A 27531-nucleotide genomic window follows, 5' to 3' on the forward strand; every position below is an offset into this window, starting at 1 on the left:
CATCACTATTCTTTCTTGTACTTGGTGGAATACGTGGCACTCTATATTCTGCTAATAGGGACCCAAATTCAAATCATTTTTTAAAAATTTTCCCTCCAGAGTCATGGTGGCATATGTCTTCAATCCCAGAACTCTGGATTCAGAGGCCTGCAGACCTCTGAGTTCAAGGCCAGCCTGGTCTACAGAGTGACAGCCAGGGTGATATAGAGAAAAATCTATCTTGACAAAAGACAATAACTACAACAACAAAAACATGTTTGTTTGGTTCTTTTTACAGCGTGTGTTTGTGTATGTGTTTGTGTGTGTGTATGTGTATGTGTATGTGTATGTGTATGTGTATGTGTATGTGTATGTGTATGTGTATGTGTGTGTGTTTGCTTGAGAAAAGCCACACTCATGCCATTGAATGCGGGTGGAAGTAAGAGTACACCTTGGCAGGAGTTACTCCTCTTCTTCTATGCCTTCCTCTACACTGCATCTGTAACCTAACTCAGGTCTTCTGGCTTGGTCGTAAGCACCTTTACCCACTGAACCGTCTTGCCGGTCTCTGGAATCTTTTTTCAGGATATTCTTTTATTTCCTTCCACTTCCATGTAAATGGCCCCATTGGTACTTGTTTTCTAGGTGTTGTGACTTCAAGTTCTCAATCGCGCTCCCTGCCCCCTACCACCAACAAAATGCCTTTCAGCCTGGTGAGCTTGTCCTCAAAAGCTCCCCGCATTTCTTCATTATTCCGTTATTCCCGGGAGCATTAGCAGGTCTCTGCTGTTGGATACAGCCTTCTCTTCTCAGCTCGTGCCTCCAGTTGCTGACTCAGCCTGCCCTGTGGTCCGTGAGTGAACACGGGCACCTTCTCTGCCTGTCCCACCTCTGCTCCTCATCCTCCCCTGTTTCCCTCTAAAGGCCTCACCTGCTTTTGTTCTGTCTCTCAACTGTTTCATGATGACTTCCATTCTGCCCTCTCTAATTTGTTCCTCATATCATTTGTGTTGAGAGTGCTTTTCCAATTAAATTTACTCCCTAACAGTTTTATATATGAATACAAGGTACCCACCCCTCTCAATTCCTACTCTTCCCTACGAGCCCTTATTCCAAGGTCACATCTTTTGTTTTGTGAGCCGTTGAATTTAACAAGGGCCAAGTAAGTGTGCATGAATATGAAACTCTCTACTGGAGGCTGGTGGGTAAACCAGCGGATACGCGGCTCAACAGAAGGATTCCTCTCCCTCAGAATCCATCAGTAGCCAGGATGGGTAGGGCCGCATGAGTTCCTTTCTCATCCACGAACTGACTGTTGACAGGTCCGATCTTGTGTAGGCAGCTCCAGCTACCGTGAGTTCAAGCTTGAAATAGCTGTGTCATTAATTATGCAACCTGCCTCCCTATCTTCAGGCTCTTTGCAATCTTTCCTAGGCCTTCAGAGGGACAGCATGTTGTGTTTAAGGCTGAAGACGCAAAAATTCCTTATCAGCATTGTGAGCTGGCAGAAGTTCCTGAATTCACCACCATGGCACAGTTCATTGTTACTGGGGTGGGGTGGGGTAGGGTGGGGTGGTGTAACTAAATTCTATCTGATTCAAGACCCAGTCCACAGGAGGGAATTCATGTCCGATACTGTAAACTGGTAAAATCCCATCGCTGAGGTGGTCACAGACCCCACTGGGTAACAGACTACTGTTGTTTAGTTAAACTGACGTGATGGAAAGGTGCCTTCTGAATACCTGTTCTTATACACATAGGCACGAATCCCGCTCTTAGCCCGAACAACGGAAACACCCTTGTGAAAACTGAACCGTAGCAGTGAGGGCAGCCTCTATGTTCACTGTGCAGTCTTCTCAGTCAGGCCACGTGCTTTTTAAACAGGTGGGGGTGGGGTTGTACTTTTGTTTTTATTTTGCTTCAACTCTGGCACAGCTCAGTGAGATAGTAGGAGGACACACACACAAACACACACACAGACACACACAGACACACACACATACACACACAGAGAGAGAGAGAGAGAGAGAGAGAGAGAGAGAGAGAGAGAGAGATAAACACAGATGTAGAAGTTTTATTACTTGAGGTAAGAGTTCATCAGAAGTATTACACACAAAGTTTCCCCGGCCCCAGAGACTAATCAGGAAAAGCCTAACGTCTTTCTCCACATTCTCAAACGTTCTCACGTGCGTGGAAACATTTAACCACACCACCAGCCACATCACAAGCATGTCAGTAAAGGCCGCACTTCCCTGTCACTTTTTTCAAAGCCCATGGGAAAGTAATTATCTTATAGAAACTGTCCTTTCAAGCGAAGTTTTTAACAGTAATCTCTTTTGAGCTAACTGGATACTATCTGTTTATTCAACCTTCTGCTTCCATAGATAAAATTGCTACATTTTCTTTGTTAGATCTACAGACTTTGTTTAAACCAAATGTGTTAGACAGGTTGAAGAGATACGAGAAGCCCACTTGATTTTTCAGTTCAACATTGTGCGTGTCCCTATAAGTTGTTAAGATAATGATGTTTATGAGCAGAAAGACAGCAAATGGACAGACAAAATCCACTCTTGAGTTTCATTCCGACAAGAAGTTAAGTACTGTGCTACTGGAAGTATTTTGAAACTCCTACAGCAGGGAGAAACGACACAACTGGATTTGTTCACCAATGCTATCAATTGTTTATGTCTGTCCAGCCATTTTGTCCCACCTCAAATAGTTAAGAAGGAAGTTTTATTTGTTAAATACTACCGAGCACATAAATTACACCATCAAGAGCTAGTCTTCTACTAACAGCACAGAACACACCCGCAAATTTATAGAAATTGAAATATACTATCGATATTCATTTTTCTCTTCTGGCATAGAGTTGGTATGTACCCATAAAAGGGAAGAAATGTGTTTCTGTAAATGCACACATGGATAGATAACGAAAGAGACACCACCGGAGAACATATACCATTGGCTCTTGGTTTTGTAAGAAGGGAAATGGATGAATACACGTAATAGGTCACACGGCTCTATTTTACTTAAATAATATTGTATGGTCATTTGTTTGCCCAGGTTTTCTCATTTAAAATTCTAATAATTTTAATGAATAATTAATTTAATTAATAATCGAGTCCAAATCCCCTTGAGATTACCTGGTATCCAGTGGTTTATTATTTCCTTCCTGCTGCCTTCCCCACTAAATGCACACCTCTTAGCACCCCTCGGGACTGCTCAGTCTGTTCTCTCGTCAGCATATAGCTTTTCTAAGCCCCTCATGTGTGCCTCACTCCAACTCCCTTCAGCTCATGATATTCCTGGTGGGTCTACATGCAGATCAAGGAAGACGGCTCACTGCTCCTGTACACCTACACAGGCCTTGCCTTGTGCTGCATTCATCTAGGTGCTCAGCATGCTGAATGCAAACCACTTTCTACACGTTCACAAACAGTCCCAGAGCCTGGCCCCACTCGAGCAAGTAGAACAACACCCTATTGCCATTTGATAAGCAGGACACATTGGAAGACAGTCGGGAAACATCCAGATAAGCGAGTTCTGTGAGATTCGAGTGCCAAGTCCAGGTTTTGACCTTTATCAGCCCCACAGTTTGCTACCAAGGTACACCCGTCAAACTCTCACAGGACACGCTCATCCACGTTTGTTTCTCCTTCCTTGTCTTCTTGCTCTCTAACAGGGCACTGCTGCAGCAACAGATGCAGGTCCTTGGCTGCTCCTATAGTTTCCGTGGTTCGACCTGGGACATGCCGTTCATTTGACTTATTGGTCTAGAGCACTGTGCCAGCCAAGGAAAGCACTGAATCATCTGGCACCCATCAGCTCAGAAACAAATGCAATCTCTTGAGTTAAGAATCTCAGGGGAATCATTAGTTGTGTTCTGCCTAATCTCCTTGGCTTAAAGAAATAGGATGGGCTGTGTGAAAAATCACATTTTTCAGTCATAAACATCAGGAGAGCAGCACCCAAAATGGTTCAGCCAATTAATAAACTCTCACCAAAGGCTATGGTATAATGAATCGTAGCTTCGAGGTCAGAATTACTTAGAGATCAATTGTAATCCCAGGATGATAAAATCCAGATAAGAGAGACTACAGTCTTTCAGAGTAGTCTTGATTTTGACAAGTGTCACCGAGTGGGTAAAGTATATTTCATTTAAAAAATACATTCATTCATCATTACTTTTTTTTAACTCTTAAATGCTGATTTGTAACATTTCTACTTTCCAAAGATAAACTGCTTTGGAAATTAAATAGCCAATGAAATACTTCTAAAACGAAATGTGTTCCTTAAGGCTCACAAATGTATGAAGTTGTTTTTAAAAACGGGCAAAAGAGGTATCTGGTTATAGTTTGTGGGAGCCGTATGGCAACCAGTCAACAGTCCACACTAATTTTTTGTTTCTACAATGAGTACAAAGAAATAAAGCAGGTGTTACTTCAGAATTCACTCTTGCAAAATAGCAGCCTTGACAGACAGAGAAAAAAAATATTCAACAAGAAGGAAGGAGCAATTAACGGAAGGCTTCATGGCCCCTGCGGCTGGACCACACAGCCACCTCCTATCTCTGCTGAATCAGCAAACACAAGAAGGGAGTAGCAGGTGTCTTAGGTAGCCAAGGACCTAGTTGGGAGCACAAACTTGTCTACTGCATTTGGCTTTGGGGAGCTGCGGAGTTCTTGCTATGGTTCAGATCTAACCCATTCCAGTAGCTTTAATAGGTGCAGGCTTAGAGAGGGGTGACTAAGTCCTGGAGGTTCCATTCTCAGGAATGAGTTAGCACCTTATAAAATGGGCATGAGAAATGAGTGTCTCCCACGATGGATCACCATGTGAGGATGCTGATGGTAGAACATGTCACCAGGGAAGCAGTCTCTTGTGTAATGCTGAGCCAGCTGGCTCCTTGACCTTGGCTTTCCCGGGTTCTAGAGCTATGAGAAATAACTTTCTGTCCCTTAGATATTTTGTCATAGCAGCATAAAATGGCCAGTACAGAGATTGGTACCAGACAAGTGAAGAGTTGTTAAGCAACATTGGAAGTAGGTAATGCATAGAACCTAGACCTGTTTTAAAGCAACTGTCAAATGTGTTCCACACCGTTTCTGTGAATACAGCACTACAGATAATGTTAGTGAGCAGGTCCGAGGAGTAGGACTTCAGAGAAAGGTTCAGTCTTCTTTGACATTTCTCTAAGTGTCCTATTGAGAATGGTGGGAGAACAATAGATGTCACAGACCCCTCTCCTAAGGTCTTAGAAATGACAACCATCTTTTTGAAAACTGGAGGAAAGGCCGTCCTCTCTTAGAATGGCAAAGGACTTTGTGTGTCTATGCTCTAAGGCTTTCTGCAAAGTAAAATATGGGAGCTGTGATCTTAATTTGGTGTAAGAGATTTCTAAACAAACTTATCACAGTATTCTGTTGGTTCTCTTGATTGCCTATACTATAAAGTAAGAATAAAGACATGAACTATGGACGGGGTTGATGATCAAAGGGCAAACAGAACTTAAATACTTGGAAAAATTTCAAGTCATAAAGATAGAATGGCATATTTGGAAATAATGCCAAGGGTACGTGTTAGCATCCTTCTAGGCTCCTCCCAACACTTTCCTAGCAGCAGTCAGGTAGGTCTGGCTTGCTATAAAAGGGGGAGTTTGTGCCTGTCTTCTTCACTCATTCTGGTCCCTTTCTCTCTCGCTGAGCCCTTTCTCCCAATTTCTCCTCTTCTCTTCTCTCCTCTCCTCTCCTCTCCTCTCCTCTCCTCTCCTCTCCTCTCCTCTCCTCTTCTCTTCTCTTCTCTTCTCTTCTCTTCTCCTCTCCTCTCCTCTCCTCTCTTCTCTCCTGTCCTGCGCTCTCTCTCTCTCTCTCTCTCTCTCTGTCTCTCTCTCTCTCTCTCTCTCTCTCTCTCTCTCTCTCTCTCTCTCTCTCTCCTCTTCTCCATCCCCTCTCTTTCACTGTCTCTACTCCCTTCTCAAACCCTGTTCCCATGTCCCCAAATAAACTCTATCCTATACTAGACCCATCCTATGGCTGGTACCTTAGTGGGGGAGGAATGCCTCAGCATGGACCCGCCGAAGCACCCCCTTCTGCCACACCATACCACATTCTACAAAACATATCAGTATGGACAAATAATTATTCAATACGGAGATCAGTGTATAAGGAGGGAGCCTAAGGTTATGTGCTCTGGTCTGTTTTATGGTGTGCCAGGTAAATAACACAGACAAGGTAAGACATGAACAGTGAAAGATTAATTGGCTTATAGTTCTGGAGACTGGAAAGTCCAAGATCATTAATTAATGTCTTGTAGGAATCTTGCTGCTGAGTTATAGAAAGGCATAAGGCATCACATGGCAACAACAAAGTCTGCATGAAATTGCAAGGGTAGGTGTAACTTGCTTTTATAATGTACCTGATTCTGTGAACACAGTAGTCCACTCCCAAGAGTGAAGCCCTCATAACCTCACACCTGTTGTAAGGCCCATTTCTAACTCTTCTGCACTGAGTTAAAATTTCAACACATAAAGTTTATAGATCAAAAACCATTGCAGTACTCACAAAAAAGACTGGAAGAATGACTTTAGATGCATGTTAGAGAGACATGGGGAAGTCAAGACAAGGAATCATACCAAAATAGAAGTACTGTGTGCCCACAGGAACTCAGTATTCAATGCCTTTATTCTCAGGGTTGCCTTGAATCTATACTCCCTAAATTCAGGTGTGGTGTTCTTCTGCTGCCCCATGTGTGACTCTAGTAGAGCTAAGGGGTCTCTCAGTGGCTACTGGTCATCTTAGAGATATAGCAATTACTTATCACCTAGCCTCAAGGTTATTTTAGAAAGTCATGGGGCCTATACAAAGAACTGCTACCTTGGTGATGTTCTAGAAAGCCCCAGTAGGATAAAGTTCAGTAGAGCCAATGGGCATGTCTACTCATGAGATTCTAGAGCTGGACCAAGGCAGGAGACCTAACTTGAAATACTTGCCTGGGAAGCCACAGGCATTAAGACTCCAATCCATGAGAGATCCAGTGTGGCTTGCACTTAGCAGAAAAAGTAAGACTTGCCCTGGTGTGTCTAAAAGTGAACATTGACCCCAGCCAAATGTTTCCTTAAGACACTGAAGAATGAGGCATTCTCTTTGGGTTTAGGGCTTACCTAATATTCCTTCCTTGCACTTTTCTCTCAAATGAAATAGGAACAGCTTTCACATTTCTGTCCCACTATGACAGTTTAAACCTTATGATGCATGTGTTTTCAGTTTCACAGCTGGAGAAAACCTACTTCGGGGTGCTTATTCTCTTGATTTTCACTCACTTCTGATTTAAATGAGGCTCTTCAGTTGGTACTTTTCAGTGTGTGTCAGAATTATCTTCAGATACTAAGAGAGAGGTGTTAAATGCATTTTGTATGTGAGGTCATACATTTGTAAGAGGTCATACATTTTAGGGTAGTGGAATGCTTTGGTCTGAATGAACATCAAAAAATCATGCTCTCTGTTGGAGTAGTAAAGACAGGCTTTCAGCTATCCCCGACCCTGGCAGTTCAAGTCTCTGCAAGGCTAGGCCAAGGTTAATACTTTTTTGGGACTCCTCCTCGGTGTGTAAGCAAGTGAGTCTCTGATTCTTGTGCCAGCTTTTAGGGCTCTTTTATTACTGTTGGTTTGTCCTGTCCAGCCTGGAGGTGATGTTTTTGTTTTTTGTTTTTATCCTACTGTATTTTATTTTGTCATGTTTGGTTGTTTTCTCTTAGAAGTCTGTTCTTTTCTAATAAGAAACAAAAAGAGAATGGATCTTGAGAGGAGGGGAGGTGGGGAAGTACTGGGAGGAGTAGAGACAGTGGAAACTATCATCAGAATGTATTATATAAAAAAGGAATCTATTTCAATAAAAGAAAAATTTAAAAAGTATGAGGGCAATTAATTCATGAATACAGTTTTCATGGGAGATCAGGACTATATAAAAGAGCTTGAGTGAATTAATATGTCTGTCTGTCTTTCTGCCTTTCTGATACCAAGGAAATATCACAAAGGCCCTCATCAGACGCTAAAGTCTACTTAGTACCATGGTCCTAGACTTCTCATCTTTTATACCTCTAAGAATTTTGGTTTTTGACTTATTAGCTGATCTTTGGTGTTTTTGTTATAACAACAAAGAATGGCAAAGACAGACATTTAAAAGCTTAAGTTTTCAATCCAGAAAATTAGCCTAATAGCATTATAAGGCCTAGAGGAGTTTTCAATATACGATGAGGTAACATTTAATGTACTTTATTCAAGACCTAGAATCAAGGTCTTGAAACTATAGATATGTTACAGTATGTGTTACTGTGTTGCTCAAAGCAGGCTATAGATGTCTTCACAAACAAACAAAGATGTTTTCTCTGGAGCACCCAGCAGTGATTCTGATACTGATAATTCAACACCAAGAAAGTAGCAACCAATTAAATTTCACTGTGTTCATAACTTGGGTGTGCAGTAATAAAGAACAGCTTAGAAACCTGCAATTTTATTTGGTTTGGGGGTAAACACACACCCTACTTTAAGCAGTAAACCTAGCAACCCTGGACCCAAACCTATGCTGAGTAGCCTCCACACCCACTCCGAACAATAGAATATATTTTTATGTTCGAAACAACCATCAGTGATTCCCCTTCCATGGAGAGTTTCAATGCTGTTGTATATCTTTGGATATATCTAGGTGTGGGAATGAGAAAGCTGACTCAGTTCAGACTGGTCTGGGGCATGTGAAATAAAACATTATACCCTCTTAGTGAACTTTCAGGAAAAATGCTCTATTAACATCCTATGCCTATTCATAATTAGATGTACACATGAATAAGACTAGAAACATCAGAGGAAGAAGCATCCTCAGAGAAAAGGTTGTATAACCCAAAGCTGTCCATCAAAATATAAAACCATCTTTCCTAACCCCTAGTAGGTAGTTCCTTCTCTTAATGCCATGAAAAGATACTCTAAACAGTAAGCAGGGCTCTTGAGTATTCTCTGACTTGCATAGCCTGTTGTCTCTCTAGGATTCAGAAAATTTCCTAATTTGGAATCTGTGTGTGTGTGCACCTCCCCTGCCCACTTCTTTTAGTAAAACATGAAACTTTAAGCATAAATAAGGCGTCAAGACCCTGAACACACCTGGTTTAGATACTGACCATGGGTAACATAATCCCAATTGGTGACAGTGTGGTAGTCAGAGTCCATGACATTGAGCAAACGCACAGGATGTGTGCAAGCTCATCATTGACTTCCTCTACCGAGGCATTCACAGCACAGGTCAAGAGTGTGGAGAGGGAAAGGAAACCCAAGAGTTAATGGAATGAGAGGAGAAGTAAAGAATGATGCTTTTCTTGCTATATGAGAGTCTAGAAGATAGCCACAATCAGCAGATTTCCTTCTCAACCAAGGAACCATCCCAGGAGCAGCAAGCGGCATCTGATAAAGGTGTAAAACACTGGAAACAAGGACTCTAAATATCTACATCAGGATCAGAGAGTTGGATGAGCAAACCTTTATAAGGAAATGTAGCCATCTGCCTGGATATCTAGCCCTTGTCTAGTTTATCTAAGACCCCGTTTTTGGTATCAAACACTGATAAAAAACAAGAAGAATAAAAAATGTTACCACCCATTACTTTTCAACTGTTCATTTTGAGAAGTAACCAAAGTTATAATGGATATTTACCAGATTAAAATAGTCTAGATAAAAGGAGATGGCATAAGTGGTTGGGTGCTCCTTCCCATTGTTTCTTAGCCCTAGCAGGATCTAACACCATGCATTTCTTTTATCCTTTTGTTTGCCGTCAGCCTCACTTGGTTGACTGGAAACTCTAACGGGGGCACTCATTTTATTTTATTTCATTTATTCTATATCATACCATTATACTTGGACAGTACCTAGCACACAGTAGGTATTCAATACATGGATGTCAGATGACAGGATAGAACAGATAATACCAAGCCAACAGGCAAGAGTCATAAACACCAATGCACAGTTTCTAAGTAGGAATGAGACAGAGAACAAAATTGGCTCTAAGTAGAGTCAATAAGAGATCAGGTTCCAGCCTGTCCCTGGCCTCCAATAGGCCCATTTCTCTAACGTGCACCAATTTTCCGGTCTTATGTATTGTCATCCTCTTCCAGATTTAGCCTTCTTTGCTTTATAATGATGAGAAAATGTATGCGATATTTCCCAGATCTCGGTGTCTGCAGAACTCCTGTTAGCTTCTAACAGGGAAACTTGGAGAAAGGCCAGGCACCAGGAGGAAGCCCTGATTGTTGTTTATGGCTCCCGCTAATTGGGAGCCATACAAATACATCTGTGTATTGTGTGCCTACTATGTATAAGGAAGGACTCATTCAGTCCTTGCTGATCCTTGCCAGTAGTCACACCCGTCCAGCCCCCAGCCTCCTTTATAGTACCCATTTGATTTATTTCAGCTTGCCTTCCAGAAGAACTAGAAGAGTTAGGCTCAATACTTACCTCAGAACTTTGAGTTCAGAGTGTCTGTGCCCTCAAGTCTTAGACCCAGTTCTTCCACACACATGGAATTTCCTTAGACTTTCTCCTCCATTTCCCATCATGCAATTGATTTTTATATAAACCTCTGCCTAAACACCAACTCTAACTCTAGGTTGTCACGGAGCCTTAGTAAATGCTATTCTTGCCTAGAAGTAAAGTCTATACCAGTTGGAAGATTGCAGCAACTAGATTTGGGGTTGCATAATTTCTCTTGGGTGACAAAGTGGGAAATATTTCGTGGTTTGTGAATCATAAGTTGTCTGGTCTTGGTTGTAGCTATTGGTAGTCAGCCTCTATAACTCTGTGAATGAAAAAATGCTATGTTTCCATCAAATGTTTACAAAAGCAGGTGGCCGATGGGGAGCATTAAATAAGTACGTAGACATTTCTTAAAACTGTGAGCAAGGAAACAAAGCACACAATTCTCCAGACTGGGTTTAACAAACAGACATGGAGATTGACAGGTAGACGGCGAGGAAGCGATAAGAACTTGGCCCCATGGAACAGCAGAGGGCAAATGGGCTCCATACTTGGGCCAAGATGAAACAATGATATCACCTGTTTGGAGCCATGAGCCATGTTGACTGCTATGAGGGAGGGTCCAGGAGGCTCTACACACCAAAGCAATGCTATAGAGGAACACACATAGGCTTGCCTTGGAAGGAAAAAATCATCTTTATTCTAATTATAACTCTTACCCCTTCACAGAACTCTCTTGGGAATAAACAAGACTTAAAAACAAAAGGCCTAAACTAACAGATGTATTGATTCCTTGCTAAGCTGCCTGACAGTGGGGGCCAGAGTGATATGAAGAGATAAGGACCCAGTGATGGAGAAAACTTCTTAATACTGTAGGGATAAATGACCCACAGAGCATATCAAATTGCTTCAGCCTAGGAGGGAGTTTCTCTGATGATGAATAGCTGAAAATAATTGTGGAGAGACATCGATGAAGGGTGTTACCGTGCAAGCTGAGAACGATCAGCTGGTATTTGGAAGAATATCATCATTTAGGAAAGCTGAAAAACTCTAATAATGACTCACTGAAGAACTTTCCAGAAATATTTATAAGCATAATTAACAAAGCTACAGATGTTCTTCATCCAGGGTACAAGGAAAAACAATCACTGGAATATGTCCCATAGAAATGGTCCCTTTTCCGGTATTTACCAGGCAAAATTCTTGGCACCACAGGGCCCATGGTAAATGTTATCATGTTTCTAGAGTCAGAGAGTGTTAAGAAACAAAAGCATTTTGAAAGTGTATCTAGAGTCACATTTATGAGCCTTCTAGCATTCTTTGGGTGTGCTGGATAGTTCTAGGCATGTGTATCTCATTAACTCACTTACCCATCTTAGTCTTACCTCGTGCTTGAGATAAGTAGACCAAGATACAGATAGTTGTGACCAAAGGGCTATGACTAATGAATGCCCAAGCCACTCTGAATAGGCAATCGGTTCCAAGGGCTGCAGTTGAATGTGACTTTCTTTTAAACCTCTCTAAACCTTTGGGCAAGTAATTTTACATGGTAGATTCTCTAGGAGCAGATTTTTATGGGGTTGTGTTAGGCCTTATGGAGGTGAGAATCCAACACTTACTAATTGAAGTAGTCAGCTGCTTTTTTTCTTCTACGTGATTTTCATCAAAAAGTAGTCAGGTAAGGCTCAATAGAGATGCCCAGATTTTCAAACTACAAAATGCTGAATAATGCATGCCCTGTGATAATGCATGTTAAAGAATCTAAATTACCTATTAAAAATTCTACAACTTCTGCACCAAACTCACACAGGGACTCATTTTGTACCTTGCTCATCGAGATTGTGCATCTGGCCCTCCTGTTTCCTTAATCCTTTTCTTAGAGCAAAGAGGGATGGGCAGCCTTCCTCTCCGACAACCCCCAGCCATCCTATGCCTCATGCCCTTGGTTCCCTGGCTTGCAGAGGAAATGGTCATCATCTCATCTCTGCCTTTCAAGCATTTTCAGTTTCCCTTCACCACTTATCTCTTCCTCGTCTAAGTGTGCAGGAGAAAGGTCACTTCTCAGGAAGTGCTTTCCAGACCTTGGTAGCTCTTTAAGCCATCTGCCTGCTCTCTTGTGCTAGCATAACCTCGAAAGAACACAGTCTGCTGCATCGATAGCCTCAGTCCTTCCTCTCACCAACCCTCGTCATGTCTCCTCACCAGTTTATTACCGCCCAGTGCAAACCTACCTCTTCCTCCCCATCTTCTCTCATGCTTCTTGCACTTCTTGTTCTATGCCAGATATTTGGCCAATTGATCCGGACATTTTATATCATTAGTTGAACACACACTATCTAAAGTCTCTTTCTTCAGTAGACTGTAAGTGTACCAGGAGAGCGAATTTGACTTTGTCAAACCAACAAGCACTGCACACATAGCAGCTTTAGATGACCTATTGTAGGATGATTTGAACTTGTATTTATGAACATATTATTATGTAAAGAAAGAATTGAGTAACTCCTGTTGTTGTCTGCCTTCTATGTGTAGGCTGTGCCATGAGCATTCACACACACACACACACACACACACACACACACGTTAAAAGGAAAACAATATTTTTTTTCACTCTGCTTTAATTCAGTGAGTATGTATTTACTACATACAATGCTATTCAATGTTCTAGGCACTAGAGATATACCTGAAGAAAACATGAAAAAACTGGTTCTCTGGAAGCTTATATCGTAAAAGGAGGGACTAGGGGGCAAAGAAGTCAGCAACGGTACCAGTCAAATGGTAGTGAGTGTCATGAAGGAAAACAGGGAGGGAAGAGGGCTGTCCATTTTGTTTCTGTTTTTACTGGGCGAGTTTGAAAGGCTGATGGATAAGAAACATTTGAGACAAGATCTGAAGGTGAGCAAGTGGGCACCATACAGATTCAAAGTGGGAGGAGCTACAGAGACAGTAGGGAGCTGAGACAAGTGGGGTTCAGACTTCATGGCCAGCTCATCTGGCCCTGTTTCCTAGCCAATAGATCTGCATTCACTTTAAGGAGATGGGAAGCCGCTGACTGGTTCTATCTGAGGAGAGAAGGACATGATTTGCCTGTGTTTAAATAGGACCACTGCATTTGTTTCCCATCACCATTTAACACATTACCTCAATCTCAGTGGATTAATAACCAGCCCCATCTCCCAGTCCCCAGGTTATTAGCTCAGGTCCCGTAGTTGGCCAAGTCCGGCCTACTACAGCTAGCTCTTCTCCTCGGGGTATGATGGGAGTGGGATCAAAATTCTCCCGGCCTGAGTACAGATTTGGAGGCTCTGGACAGAAATTTTCTCCCAAGCTTATCACAATGTTATCAGACTCGTTCCATTAGGATTACTATGAGACTGAAATTTTTGTTTCTTGACTGCCTCCAAGCCAGGGTTCCTCTCCCCTTTTACAAAACGCACACATTCCTAACTACCTGGATTCTTTCTTCATTGTCCAAGTTAGCAGCAGCAGGCAGGAATCCTCCTGTAACTAGCGTCTCTTAACTCTGTGATGAATGATGCAGTATTAACAAAAAGAACTATGGGGTTTGGTAGCTAAGGGTCAGGGCATGGGAGGTTCTCTTTTGAGGATGTGGGAGATTATAACATGTTTACAATTGAATAAAAACTAGCAACACAATGATCCTATAGACAAAGGAATAGTTGAAACTTTGTGTACAAACGGATGGGGTGCATGGCACAAATAAAGGACCTCGCCTTAGGTAGGACCTCGCCTTAGGTAGGACCTCGCCTTAGGTAGGACCTCCTGAATCAATGCATAGGTGGACTTGTAAGAACTGAGTTATCTTCAAGTGGTTTTGGCTTCTCAGTAAAATAGCAGAAAGGGTCTTAACCTGAGAATGAGCACGACATACTGTAGAGGCTTGAGGGGTGGGGTTCTATAAGGAACCCTCCATTAAGGGAGTGGGCAAATCAGGGGATTTCCAGAAATGCTTTCCTCACTAACACAGTAGACCACAAGTGGGTTATGAATCAGGAACAAGGGGCCGCTCTGTCTTGGGTTCTGCATATTCTCTGTGATGTGATCAAGCTGTTTCCATTTAGACAGAACTGTTGTTTGTCTGTTAATCCCCACACAGAGATAGCTTACAACTTGAAAGACTTGAAACATAAGCAAGATTCTTTTGTGCATGTTAAATTGTCAGTTTCTATGTGGATACTTCACTCCTTTAAAAGGGGAACAAGAATACCCATGGGAGGGGATAGGGAGGCAAAGTTTAGAACAGAGACTGAAGGAACAGCCATTCAGAGCCTGCCCCACATGTGGTCCATACATATACAGTCACCAAAACTAGATAAGATGGATGAAGCTAAGAAGTGCAGGCTGACAGGAACCGGATGTAGATCTCTCCTGAGAGACACAGCCAGAATATGCCAGCAGCAAACTACTGAACTGAGAACAGGACCCCCGTTGAAGGAATCAGAGAAAGAACTGGAAGAGCTTGAAGGGGCTCGAGACCCCATATGTACAACAATGCCAAGTAACCAGAGCTTCCAGGGACTAAGCCACTACCTAAAGACTATACATGGGCTGACCCTGGGCTCCAATTGCATATGTAGCAGGGAATAGCCTTCTTGGGGCATCAGTGGAAGGGGAAGCTCTTGGTCCTGCCAAGGCTGGATCCTCAGTGTACTGGATTGTTTCAGGGAGGGCGGTAATGGGAGGTGGATGGGGAGGGGAACACCCATATAGAAGGGGAGGAGGAGGAGTTAGGGGGATGTTAGCCTGGAAACTGGGAAAGGGAATAACATTTGAAATGTAAATAAGAATTACTCAGTTTAATAAAGATGGAAGAAAAAAATGTCGGTTTCTAGGGATTTGACGATATTTTATTTGCTTTTCATTTGTTTATTTTGCATCTTTTTTGTGACCATTAATTATTTTGAGTCTTACTTTTCCCAAGTTGATTTTTGCAAATCTAATTTTTACCATCTCTTTTTTAAAAAAATGTGCTCGTTTAGGAGCTGGTGAGATGGCTCTGCGGTTGAAATCACTGGGGGCTCTTCCAGAGGACCATGTTCTACTTGGAGCACCCACTTGGCAGCTCCCAACTGTTTCTAACTCCAGTCCCGGGGCATCGGATGCCCTCTTCTGACTTCTTTGAGCACAGAATCCACATAGTGCAAAAAATACACATGCAGGTAAAACATCCACACCCAAAGAAAATAAATATAAACAATTAATTTCTTATTTTACATTGACTCTTTTTTGTCCTGGTTTATGGCCGGAAATTAGATAAAATGTGATAGTTTCTGTGTACTCATAGGAGAAACTGGATAGTAAATTTCTTTAAATGTTTCTGACTCCTCCATTGTCTCAAATTTGTATCAAAAGTGTTATAAATTCAGTCCCCCTCCCCCTTATACCTTCTTTGGAGGCCAAAGTAAGTAAAATGGTGGAGTCAGTGTGCCCTTGGAAAAAAGAAACTTAGAATAAACTCGGGGAGTTAAGAAAGAAAACCACAAGAGAGGGACGGGAGTCAGTTCTAGGCAGGGCAGAGCTCCCGTTGATTTGTCTTTTGTTGGGAACTTACATCTTCCTAATACAAAGGAACAGAGCAATAGCCAGGAGCACAGCCATTGCACAACTGTCTCCCCTCTCAGAATTCTCACCTCAGCTTAAATGGTCCCTTTTCAGTGTAGTAAGGAAAGCTATTCCTCCTCATTCCTAGATAGGTTGATGTTCATTACTCTAGTCCAATAATGATGATCTGTTTCCCTTGCTAGTAATTAATTTAGAAATAGAGAAGAGAGCTTGTGAGCTTGTGATGCTCTGAAGTAGCTATGCTCAACCAGGACAAAGGCCATGAGAGATCCTATAGAGGACACCCTTGAGGAAAACTGCCACATAGGGTGAGAGTGACAGGTCTGAAAGGCAAAAGAACCTTGGACCCTGAGAATACTCTCTGGTCACGACTCTAACGAACCAAAACGCTGCCTGACTTCCAGATTCCCAGTTAAACACGATGCTGGTGATAACACAGGGAAGAGAGTTTGCATTTTAAACAATTCTGGCTAGGTATTCTGATTTCTTCCAGACCCTCCCCCGAAAAAAATCCCATTGAATTTGTTATATGATCTCTATACCAGATCCTGGGGCTGTAAATTGCTTGGAACTGAACACACTGGTGTGGCCTGCTCGCCTAGAGAGTCAGCAGGGGGCCTGGGGAACTAGAAGAATTATATTCAGGCCCGAAATCATTAATCTTTCATGCTTGGCTAGTTCCTATCCACACTTCCCTGGATAGTACTTGACTTTGGCTTTTGAATACTCCCACAGTACTTTGATCATTTACAAGAAGAGCTCTTAGGTCTCTTGTTATAGTTAATGTTCAGGCTTCCTTTAATATTGTGACCCATTTGAGGACAGAGGTCATAGCTATCACCCTTCCATGCCGTAGTACAAAGTGACACTATTTACAGTATGCTCAAACGATACTTGCTGAACAGGAGAATTGCATAGCTGGGCCCGGAGAGTACTGCAGAGGAAGCCCAGAGCCTGGCTCTGAGAGGGGAGTCGGCCAGAGACATCTCTGCAGATCAGCAGACTTCTCCACTTGGGCTTCTTGGGTGGTGGCTCTAGGAATCCTCTGCTCTCCTCCCCCCATTCCTCACGTGTTTCCAGTGTCATACCTCTGAAATACAACTGACTGAAGCAAACAAACTTATTTCCTCTCAAGGACACCAATATCTCCCCTCCCACTGGTACACACTAGCCCCTGCCCCCAAACACAGTCTACACAGGAATCAGAGACACCCTTTTCAGTGTAACTCATATCATGCTATATTTGTATTTAAACCCTCCAATTGCTCAAAATCATACTTGGACTAAAAGAACAAATCCCTTCTGCGTACAGTATCTCCTAATCCCATTTTACTTTTGTCACAGTCCTGTGCTTGCTTCTAATGTGCCTGCAGGAGACTATAAAAGCCCAGGGGAGGTGGTCCTCTTGCATATTTCTCAGGACTGCAGTCCACACACTCCTCACAATAATTCTCGACATTAAAAAAAAAGTATTGAGTTGACAAATAATGCCTTAGTTACTGTAGCACTTTAGCCCTAAAGAGGGGCTAACTCTCTCATGATTGAGTAATTATATTATATGGAACAAAAGGATGAACAAGTATAAAAAATAAGGTTCACCCCAGAGATGTGGTACTGAGCTTAAGGAAGGTGGGTATGGATAGGGGCCGTCTAACTCAGGTTGGATAATGTGACATCAGGGAAGGCATGTGTTGTGGTCCCACAGCTACACTCTGTTCTATATACTCTGAGCATCCAGAACTTCCAGAAACCTATGAACAAGATCACTACAAGGTTTTGTTTTTTTTTTCAGACCGAAGATGAGTAAATTCTATAGTATATGCTCACGGGTCTATTTTTTTCTCACACAGTGAACCAAATCCTGAAAAGATGTGCACTTCAGTGTGTACATTCAGGTCTATAAGCTACAGGAAGCTTCACATGAAACTCTACTTTTGAAGTTCAGTGTAAAACTGGAAACCCTGTTCGTGGAAACGAATCAAACAGCTCAGAAGTGCTAATTTTGTGGTGTCAGATTATTCTCAAATGGAAGGGCCAGCTTCTTGCAGAGGTCATGCAGGAACTGTGAAGATTAAAGGTGGAAATCTTTACAAGATAGTGATTTACGACAACGAAAGGATTAGCATTCGGCCATAAAGCGATGCTTAAACATTAACTCTGAGAAACTAGCCATCAAAGCATTTCTTCAAATCAGCTATTTTCCAGAGTCAACAGATAGGCTCAGGGGAGGCTATAAGGCAAAAGACTTGGGTTCCCAACATCTGCAACTTACTTGCAAGCTCTTGAGCGTCCTCATCACAGTGTTCCTAAGTTTAAAAAGATACAAATCTGTCTGAAATCCACTGCTCTGTTTAGATGAAATAATATAACTTGTATGAGAATCAATGCAAGTATTGTGTTAGTGGTAAATCACAAGGAGTTGTTACTACCCTACTAATACTACTTAATGAGGCAGGAGCTGAAAAACAGAAGCAAGAGGCATGAGAAGGAAAAGACCCCCTCCCCCTTCCACAGCCCCAACACTGGCCTTTGCTTGAAGACCCACCAGCTGGGAGTCAGGAAGACAGTTGACAGAACTTCCCGAAAAGTTTGACTACATCGAGGTATTCTTTTTACATAGACCTCTTTTCAAATGAGAACTTTTAAATAGCCATAAATCATGTTCAAGTCCTGAGCATATATACTTTTCAAAATGGTCTCAGCTTTGTGAGAACCTACAAATTTCCGGATTTTTCAACTGAGTCTGTAAAAGTTTTTACTCCCTGTGCAACCTTGTGTACTGAGTTTTATCTTATCAGCTGTAATCCGGTCCGGGGCACCCAGAAATGGCGCTATGATCTCACCAACATCAAATCGTTTTTAAGGCTACTATAATGACACATAAGTCCAACTCTCTCTTCACAAGTTCATACCTGCGTGTAGGTGTGTTACTCTACCCCATGTGCCTCTTTCCACTAACCTTCTATTTAATAACCTCTGGGTAATAAGCTCCAACTCTGTGTGTGTGTGTGTGTGTGTGTGTGTGTGTGTGTGTGTGTGTGTGTGTGTTGGGTGGAGGGTTTCCATGTATTCTTCACTTAATCCTTAAGATAACTCTTGAAAGTATCCTTATCATTTTCCATTTGAGGAAAAAAAAGTTACTTCTTCGTTGTTGAAGAACAAATATCTCCCAAGCTTGAACAACAGGCTTTCTCCTTGACTGTGGCTCAGGAATTTGGATGTGGACCACCTTGGGATTCTGGCTTAGGGTCACTCACCCTGAAATTCTTTCCTGTGGTGGAATCAAGAATCCCAGTGTCACCTGAGGGAGTACAGGCTTTCAAAAGGAACATCTCAGGGTATTGTAGGTGGAACTGTGACTCTTGGCTCTTGCCCACTCCCACTGTCAATAAGGCCATTGAAAACCACAGATACTGGCCCGGGAATGTCCCAGTGGTTAGAGCACATGCCCAGAACTCATGAATCCTTCGACTTAATCCCCAGGATTTTCCAGCATGACATAGTGGGAGGAGGTAGGGAAACCTGGAATGTTAATTCTCGAGGAAGTTGCCTGCGTATAGCATTAGATAACAGTAGGGGCCTCTGAAACAGGCTCCTTTCCTTAAAACATTTAGAAAGTAGAGATTAGCAGTCATGACATTATAACCATGTAAATTAGAAGCTGTAACAATTTTTGCTAGTAGGATCCAGCTGGTTGTAAATTTGATCACAAGTTAACAAAAATGACAGTGGTGTTTAACAGTGTCAAGTATCAGTTGGAGTCACATGGTCTATATGTGAATATCTACTCTACAGAACCCGGAGAAAGTTCCTTAATTTCTTTGGCGTCCATCCTCCAAGATGGTTCGTGATACACATCTTCTGGTGTTTTCAGCCCCCAGTGGTGTACTGAGTTGTTCGTCCCTGCTAATACCAAACACCGGAATCAATGCTGTGAGGGCCACTTCTGAAGCTAAGCTGTGGCTGGCAACAGGCCTTCCTGCTTAGCCCTTCTTGCATCTGCTTTGCTGACTTAGGAGGCTCACATCAGGGAAACTTAGGTCTGAAGCTAAACACTAGATGAATGACCTTGCACAGGATCCTGGGTCTTCAGTTAATCAGTCAGGTGACCACCTCAGGAGAGACCCTAAACCAGGACAGAATCCAAAGGTAATCTACACCCAAATTCTTCACCCATTGTCTAGGAGATAATGACCTTTTCCACAAGCTTTGGGAAAATCCCTTCTGCAACAGTGAAGTTGAAGCCATTTCCTCTACTGAGATGGAAGTGACAACAGTACTCTTTCCAAAAGTTGTCTTAAGGATTAAATGAGGAAAAACTCAGCTCAATACAAGGCCCAAAGTAAACACTTGGGGATTATTCTCTCAAGTTCGAGGCACCTACTCCCCCACAAGGCAAACTGCTTCTGTGCTAATTACAAGCCACCTTCCCCTTGGGGCCTCAGTACTTAACTTTGAAAGCACACCCAGCCAGTTCAGTCAGTCCCCTTAGCTTGTTACTCTTTGACCATTAACCAGGCTCACAACCTTCTCTTTCTCAATCTCTGATCCCTTTTGAGAGGTGAGGAAAAGATTTCCAAGACAAAGAAAGTTAAGGAGCATGCTGTAGGAAGGGAAAAGAAAGCCTAAATTGCTGGCCTGAATAAGGTCAGTTGCTGATGATCAGGGGTTGACAAGAGTCAACTGAGCTCTTACAGGGCAGGCTATTGAGAAGCTGCACTCTGAGGTACACAAAGCTTCCATTCAGGCTCATCTCCATTCTTTCAACTGGGAATGGATCCTAGACTTTCACAAACTTTACAGATGCTATCATTCCTCTTCCTGGTGATTCCTTTCTCCTCTGATTTGGGTTTCTTTAGTACTGAGGGTGGATGAGAAGCCATGTTTCATATAAACTAGAGGAAGGTATTGAGGAAATTTACTGTGGAGTAAGGAACAAAAGGAGAAGGATGCGTCTATTCCATAATTAAGCTGAATAAGAAAATGATTGACCACTGAGTATGTCAAATATTGTACCATAAAATAATCACAAACCGACTGAGAAAACTTCATTCCCACTTGGCCATTGGCTTTTCTGACAGGTAACATGTGTTAATGTTTCCCTGATGTCTCTCTGAGAAATGAAACGAAACATGTCTCTACACAAGGTAAGTGGAAGTTCAAAGAGAAGTTTTGCATACACTGCACATATACCAAGCAGGGAGGTTTTTCCCTACAGAAGGGCAAGCTTCTCAGCTAACTTCTGGCTTCAGAAAGCTTTTTATCGTTCCAAAAAGACAATGCTGAAGACTCCTCCCTGTCCTGTTTTGTGTTTACTGCATCTGGTCCTGTTGACATCAGCGTTTCACATGGAAACAGTTGACCTTGCCCTAAACCAGCCTTTCAGAGGACGAGCTTAGGCTGCTCTTTCTTTCAGGTCCCTTTCAGCTCTTTAATTCTTTGCAAAGAATTTAATTCTAGGTCTCTTTTGTTTTCAATGAATTCTCCCTCTCCTCTTTTCTTTCTTTAATTCTGTCTCCTTTCCTTTATCTGTCTCTCTATCCACTTCATCCTTGCCTGAGCAGAAGTGATGTTAAACCTTGAGTGCCTCTGGGTTGGGGCAAGGGCGCATCCCACCATCTCATCAGGATGAAGCAGGGTCCTTGTAAGAATCCCTTCCTGAGTGCCACAGCCCAGAAAAGGTACTGCTGACTTAGTGGGAGTGCCGCAGGGCTAGGCTGTCATCTCTTCCCCTTATGATAAGGTAAGAGTTGAAGCAAGATGACTTTCATTTCCTATCTAAACACACAGAGTTCAGAAGTAAAAAAGAAAGAGCAATGTAAGTGTAAACAAGCTACCAGGAAACCGGATTTCAACTCAGCTGTCAGGGAGTCTCTGCTACCCTCCCCCACACCTTAAGATTAACCAGTCACAAAACTACAGCCATTCACATCTGAGTAGCTTCCAGCTTCCAAATTGTGAACTGCACCTTGTCTGGGGCCACATTCTTTGCTTTTCCTCCCAGCCTACCCTCCTTCCCACTACAAATCCTAAGCGCCCAGACATGCTCGAAATTCTCCTATCCAAGTATTTTAAAGGAGGAGGGTTGGCTATGCAGTGGGTAAAGTGCTTGCTGCTCTTAATTCCCATCACCCTCAGGATGGCTCACAAGCATCTGTAACTCCAGTTCCAGGGGATCACTACCCTCTTCTGACTTCCATGGGCACCAGTTATTCCAGCGGTCCCTGGAGCAGGCAAACACTTACATACATGAAGTATAATGTATAAATCTAAGTATATATAATGTTCCATACTTTTACATCATCTAGGGGTTAAAGACCACTCATTGCTTCCCATTACCTCTCTGGCCCCCAAGACCTTTAGAATCCCAGAACACGGAATATAATCATTGCATTTATTGCCACACGAGACACTCATGCTTTCTAACTCTTTTCCAGATTCCTTACAGGATCCTCTTGTCTTTAGAGCAGTGTGCTCAAGTCTCTCTAGAACAAACCCTACCCTGTGGATCAGTGGAAGGAGATGCATGGATCTCTCAGGAAGTCCTCTGCAGAGGAATCATCCCTGATGTTTTCTTTAGGGAAGAGAGTGGGTGCTATTCATGTCATGCGAAAGGTCACAACAAGCCCTCCAGACTCTGCATGCTCTCTCCAGTAAAATAGAATCCTTACAGTTAACAGTAATTTGAGCAAGCCCCTTGGAAACAAGATTATGATTTGATCCCCAAGTTTATTCTTTGTCCATCTCCAGTGAGTTTATTCATAGGCTATAATCCCACAAGCTTCCCTTAGGGAAGTTCTGTGATTACAGTCCCCTCCCCACCACCTCACCCCGCCCCCCAGGGGGAGGATCTGTGGCTTTGAAGAGAAAACTAATCTACCCAAGCTATCCTTTGAGATTCTTTGATTCTAGATAGGGCTCATCTTCTCCCCACCCAGATTTTTGAATGTTACTTAATTTTCCTTTTTTTTTTTTTTTTTGGTTTGTTTTAAAAGTACTTCAAGAAAGGGCCCTATCTTCCAGGCTGGCCTCAGTTTCTTCTGCTGCTAAGGCTGGTCTTGAACATCTGATCTTCCTTAGTTCCCAAACAACAGAACTAAGTTTGCCTAAAACAGTAATAATCACTGGTGTCTTAATTAAACTCGATCAGCTGAGGCTTCATTGACTAACCTTTGGTACCGTGGCTCCATCATGAAACCGGATCATTCTCATAGCTCTACATGTTAATTGTCAGTTATTACCCTGAGGTCTGGCTAAGGCCAACTGACTACATTTCCATCGGGAGAGACTGGTTTGGGTGATGACTGATTTAGAATGTGCACAGTGTGTAGGGTGTAATTCGTAGTGGTTCACAAGAGAAGGGGAGTGGAGGGAGACTCAGATTAACTATTCATGCTTATTGCATCTAATAGTGCCATTCCATTATCTGCTTTTTTTTTTTTTCTGGCAAACTGACTTTTGGCTTTCAAGGAAACAACCCAGTAAAAGCTGACTGACTCCAAGTCACCCTGTTGTGCACAGTGGCGATTTAGTGATGCAACATTTCTAAAATGGTCCAATAATTACTTCTCTACAACTGAATCTTTCAATTGGCGAAATCTCGTCATGTCTGAAGGAAAAATCTCTGGATTTCCTGATGTTGTTGTCTCCTTTCTTTCTCATTTCCCATTCCACTTAAGACATCCTCATTCCCTCATTGCTATGTTTTGGATCTTCAAAGGCTGTCTTATTTCCTTAGAAGCTCTACAAGCACAATCCTCTAAAATCAATTTGAAGCTAAGATACTTTCCATTGCATTTAATAAAAAGAAACCGTGCCTCCCTCCCAGTTTCAGGAAGTGTGTATTTATTATACACAACAAAACGAGGAAGCCTTAAGGCCTAAACACTGGAGCCCCCAGAAGGAGCAAACGTATTTAGAGACTTGTTAAGTCTCTTCAGCCCTAACCTAGCACAGGGGTCAAGGCCCCTAGTAAAGTAAGTGGGCTTTGCAAGATCACATGCCACCTAACCACGGCTCCAACCACCCTCTCTTTTTAAGATGTTGCAAGGTTCTACCTTTGTTCAGCAGAACCACTGGCACGGTGATGATGGTGACAAGCGCAGCGACACCAAGCAGTCCCAGAAGAACCTTCCACGGTGTCTGCAAATAGGTCAGATTGCCAACAATTAGAGGGAAGCCTTTGTTCCTGCTCTGAGAAGAGGGTTAGAACTCGGCCCCTTCAGAGGCAGAGGGGTTTGCAGGTGCAGGAATAGACTGGAGGGATTTGGCGCTCACTCAGCAGAAGCACTGAATTTTGGCCCCAGAGCATGATCTTATGATCTTTTGGCTTCTCTCCTCCCACCCAACCGTCTGAAGCCAAATGAGAGTACCGCGTGCGTTCCACGGGTGACTGTCCCCGACTTCCAAGGCTCAGTGCCTGGGTCCTAGTAGGACACGCCACAGATCTAAGCCAGTGTGAGGGACGGACGTTCCTTCACCTGTTGGAGTGGCCCCATGGCTTCCGCCTATTGCCAGCTCCTGGTTGCCTCCAGGAACGCTAGGGCAGTTTAGGGGAAATCTGTCAAAACACCACCACCCACAACCCGACTCCGGGTTCAGGGAGCCGCGACGCGGGGTGCACTCACCTTCATGGTTGGGCGGCTCCTTGAAACTGAACTCTGAAGCTTGAGCGCAGGCAGAAGTCACCGCGCGCGGAGACGGACGTCCTGCGCCTCTGCTCTGCACACAGTCACCCTGAGCTCGCCGCCAAGTTTCGGCCCGAGTTAAACATTAGTTAGCGCCAGGCGGGCTTCGGTGCGCAGTGTGGGCGCCCGGCAGGCGACCCAGCGCGGAAGGACTACTAGGCGAGCCAGGGAGTGGCACGCAGGGCCCCCGTGAGTGGGGGACACAGGGGACAGCGAACCCCCTTTGCCGAAAAGGACATTGCACATTGGGATTTAACTGTTCCTCCCTTGCGTGGATAAGCAAGGCAGCTGAGGTCCAAGAGGGCATGGAGTTTGGCAGATTCACAGCTCACTGCAGAAACTAGTTGCCAGTTCTCTTGCCTCTTTCCCTGAGAGGTCTGTCAGGCTGAGAGAAGGGGTTGAGTGTCCCATGTTATCTGGCTGGCAAAGAAAGAGAAAGGGTGATTGTTCACCTTTGAATGACACTTCAGGTTGAATATCGGTATTAACTTTCCCCGGGGAATTTTCACTAATTTTGCGGGCATCTCTTCTCATCAAGAAAAAATAATAACGCTACCACTTCTTAAGTGGGAAGTTACTTTAAGCACTGTTCTACGCGATTAATGTGTTACTTTACAGAAAGGAAGATTACGCACAGCGACATCAAGTCACTCCACCAACCCACTCAGCCATGATGCTATGGAGCTTAAATTAAGAGTGCAGGGCAGGGGTTGGGGATTTGGCTCAGTGGTAGAGTGCTTGCCTAGCATGCGCAAGGCCCTGGGTTCGGTCCCCAGCTCCGGGGAAAAAAAAAAAAAAAAAGAGTGCAGGGCACTGCAAGAACGCTGAAGCCACTGGACCTTAGTCTTTCGTGTCTCCACAATTTAAGGAAGTATATTTCTTCATAAATCATCTGTGGCAGGCCACATAAATAGACTAAGGCACGCATACACACACACACACACACACACACACGCACACAGTCTCCTTAATTATGTCTCCCAAGTGTCCAATCTGTTTCTATCTCCCTCTTCTAACACCTAAAGAAGTTGAGTCAAGACTTCCTGGAGTCTTGAGCCAGAGTTGAAAAGGCAGACTAAAAAGACCTGCAGGGAACAGAATACCAGAAGGCTCATTGCTGTCTATTGCCGTCAGCCAGTGGGGCTTTCCACAAAAGTAATAAACACACCAGCCCAGGGCTGAACCTGGAAGCCTGCACCAAGGATCACTGGATGGATCTACAGAACAGATCATCTTGTTCTCTGGGATAAATCTTCCATTCATGCACAGTTATTTCCACACTCTGTGGACATTCTGTGAGTTTTCATGTATCAGCCTTTTGATGGTGTTTTAAACAAGTCCGTAATGAATCAGCCAGTCGATATATTATCTACCACTTGGGCTGGCGTAGACGCTCCGGCTCATCATTTCTTTTCCCACACAGAATGTTCTGTTCCTCAGGAAGAGTTCCTGAGCAGAGCTTTCATACAGTAGCTTCTCCCCCCACAGCTGTGCCCTCTTTCTTTGCTAAAGAACGATGCTTCACCTTCTACCATTCTTTGGTTAAAGGCAACTCTCCCTAAAGCCTCTGAGGGAAAGTGTTGAGGGAGAGACATTGCCACCATGGGAGAAGGCACAGCAGAATCCAAGTTCTCTGAATCGGTGCTCGTTTTTGCCTTGTGGGATCTGGTGGGCTTGTCTTGTTTCTTCCGGAAATACACACCGTTCACATCCTAAAGTCCGCTGTGCTCGCATATGCCAACTTCACCATTTGGATGATTAGGTAAGACTGTTCATTGTGGAGAACTCATTTGTGTATTTAGTTGGCAATATTTCTTAAAGTGAATATTCTAAACAAGAATACGTACTTAAAGCCATAGCTCCCAGATCTCCTCATTTGGAGATCGGTCCTCTGCATATTAAATTATGACAATATAACCCAATGTGACCCCGATCATTATAAAATGGTGAAGCAAAGACGGACACACAGGGAAAATGGCATAAAAGAACGAGGGGGAAAGATGGGCTCCTACAAGCCAAAGAAGCCGAGAGCAAATTTTTTTTCTCACAGAACTCAGAAGGAACCTTCATACTCCTAGGTTCCAGAACTCGGGAACAAATCAGTATTTTTGCTTAACCACCCGGCTTGCAGTAGCTACTCTCAGCAGCTCTAGTAAACTGACGGACTTGCTGTTTCATGGCTGTGCCTTCAACCTCTTCTAGGGCCCGGGAACAAGGTAGTTGCTGAAATTCAATGGAGAGAAGTAGTTTGTCGTTGTAGCCAACTTTAAGGGGGGGGTCCCTGAGTTTGCATAATTAATTATAATAATAGATAGTTAAGACGTCGTGGAAGGCATGGTAGCACATATGTTTAACTCAGGAGAGAGGAGCTAGAGGCTGTTGCATGTCTGTGTGTTCAATGTCATAGTGAGTTCCAGGCCAGCCAGGGCTACATAGTGAGACCCTGCATGCAAAAATTGGCAGGGCCAGAGAGATGGTTCACATGTTAAGAGCACTTTTGCTCTTTCAGGATATGAGCTGAGTTCATGGGAGTTCACAACTATCTATAACTCCATGCTCAGTGAACTCAGTGTCCTCTTCAGGCCTCTTCAGGCACATTTTGTGCAGACATCCATGCAGACAGACTACTTGTACACATAAAACACAGTTTTTAAAAAGGAAGTTGGTGAGGATGCTCTTACACCCGAGGCATTTTTTATGACTCCATTATTGGGCCTGGTTGCTGCAGCCATTTCATACTAAGGACTGTGTTTACCCTCTCATGACGTTCAAGG

The 27531-nt window shown here is 43.3% G+C and overlaps 1 protein-coding gene across 1 annotated transcript in view; it reads right to left on the reverse strand.

Moving 5' to 3' along the window:
- Window positions 1-24792, reverse strand: part of Dpp4 (dipeptidylpeptidase 4) — an 81629-nt gene extending 56837 nt beyond the window's left edge. The window contains exons 1-2 of the mRNA NM_012789.2: window positions 24698-24792; window positions 24128-24212 (exon numbers count right to left, since the gene is read on the reverse strand). Coding sequence (NP_036921.2) covers window positions 24128-24212; window positions 24698-24703 — 91 coding nt within the window. The 5' untranslated portion in view covers window positions 24704-24792. The remainder of the gene's footprint in view (window positions 1-24127; window positions 24213-24697) is intronic.
- Between the last annotated feature and the right edge of the window lie 2739 nt (window positions 24793-27531).

Source organism: Rattus norvegicus, chromosome 3, assembly GCF_036323735.1.
Source record: "Rattus norvegicus strain BN/NHsdMcwi chromosome 3, GRCr8, whole genome shotgun sequence".
Taxonomy (NCBI): domain Eukaryota; kingdom Metazoa; phylum Chordata; class Mammalia; order Rodentia; family Muridae; genus Rattus; species Rattus norvegicus.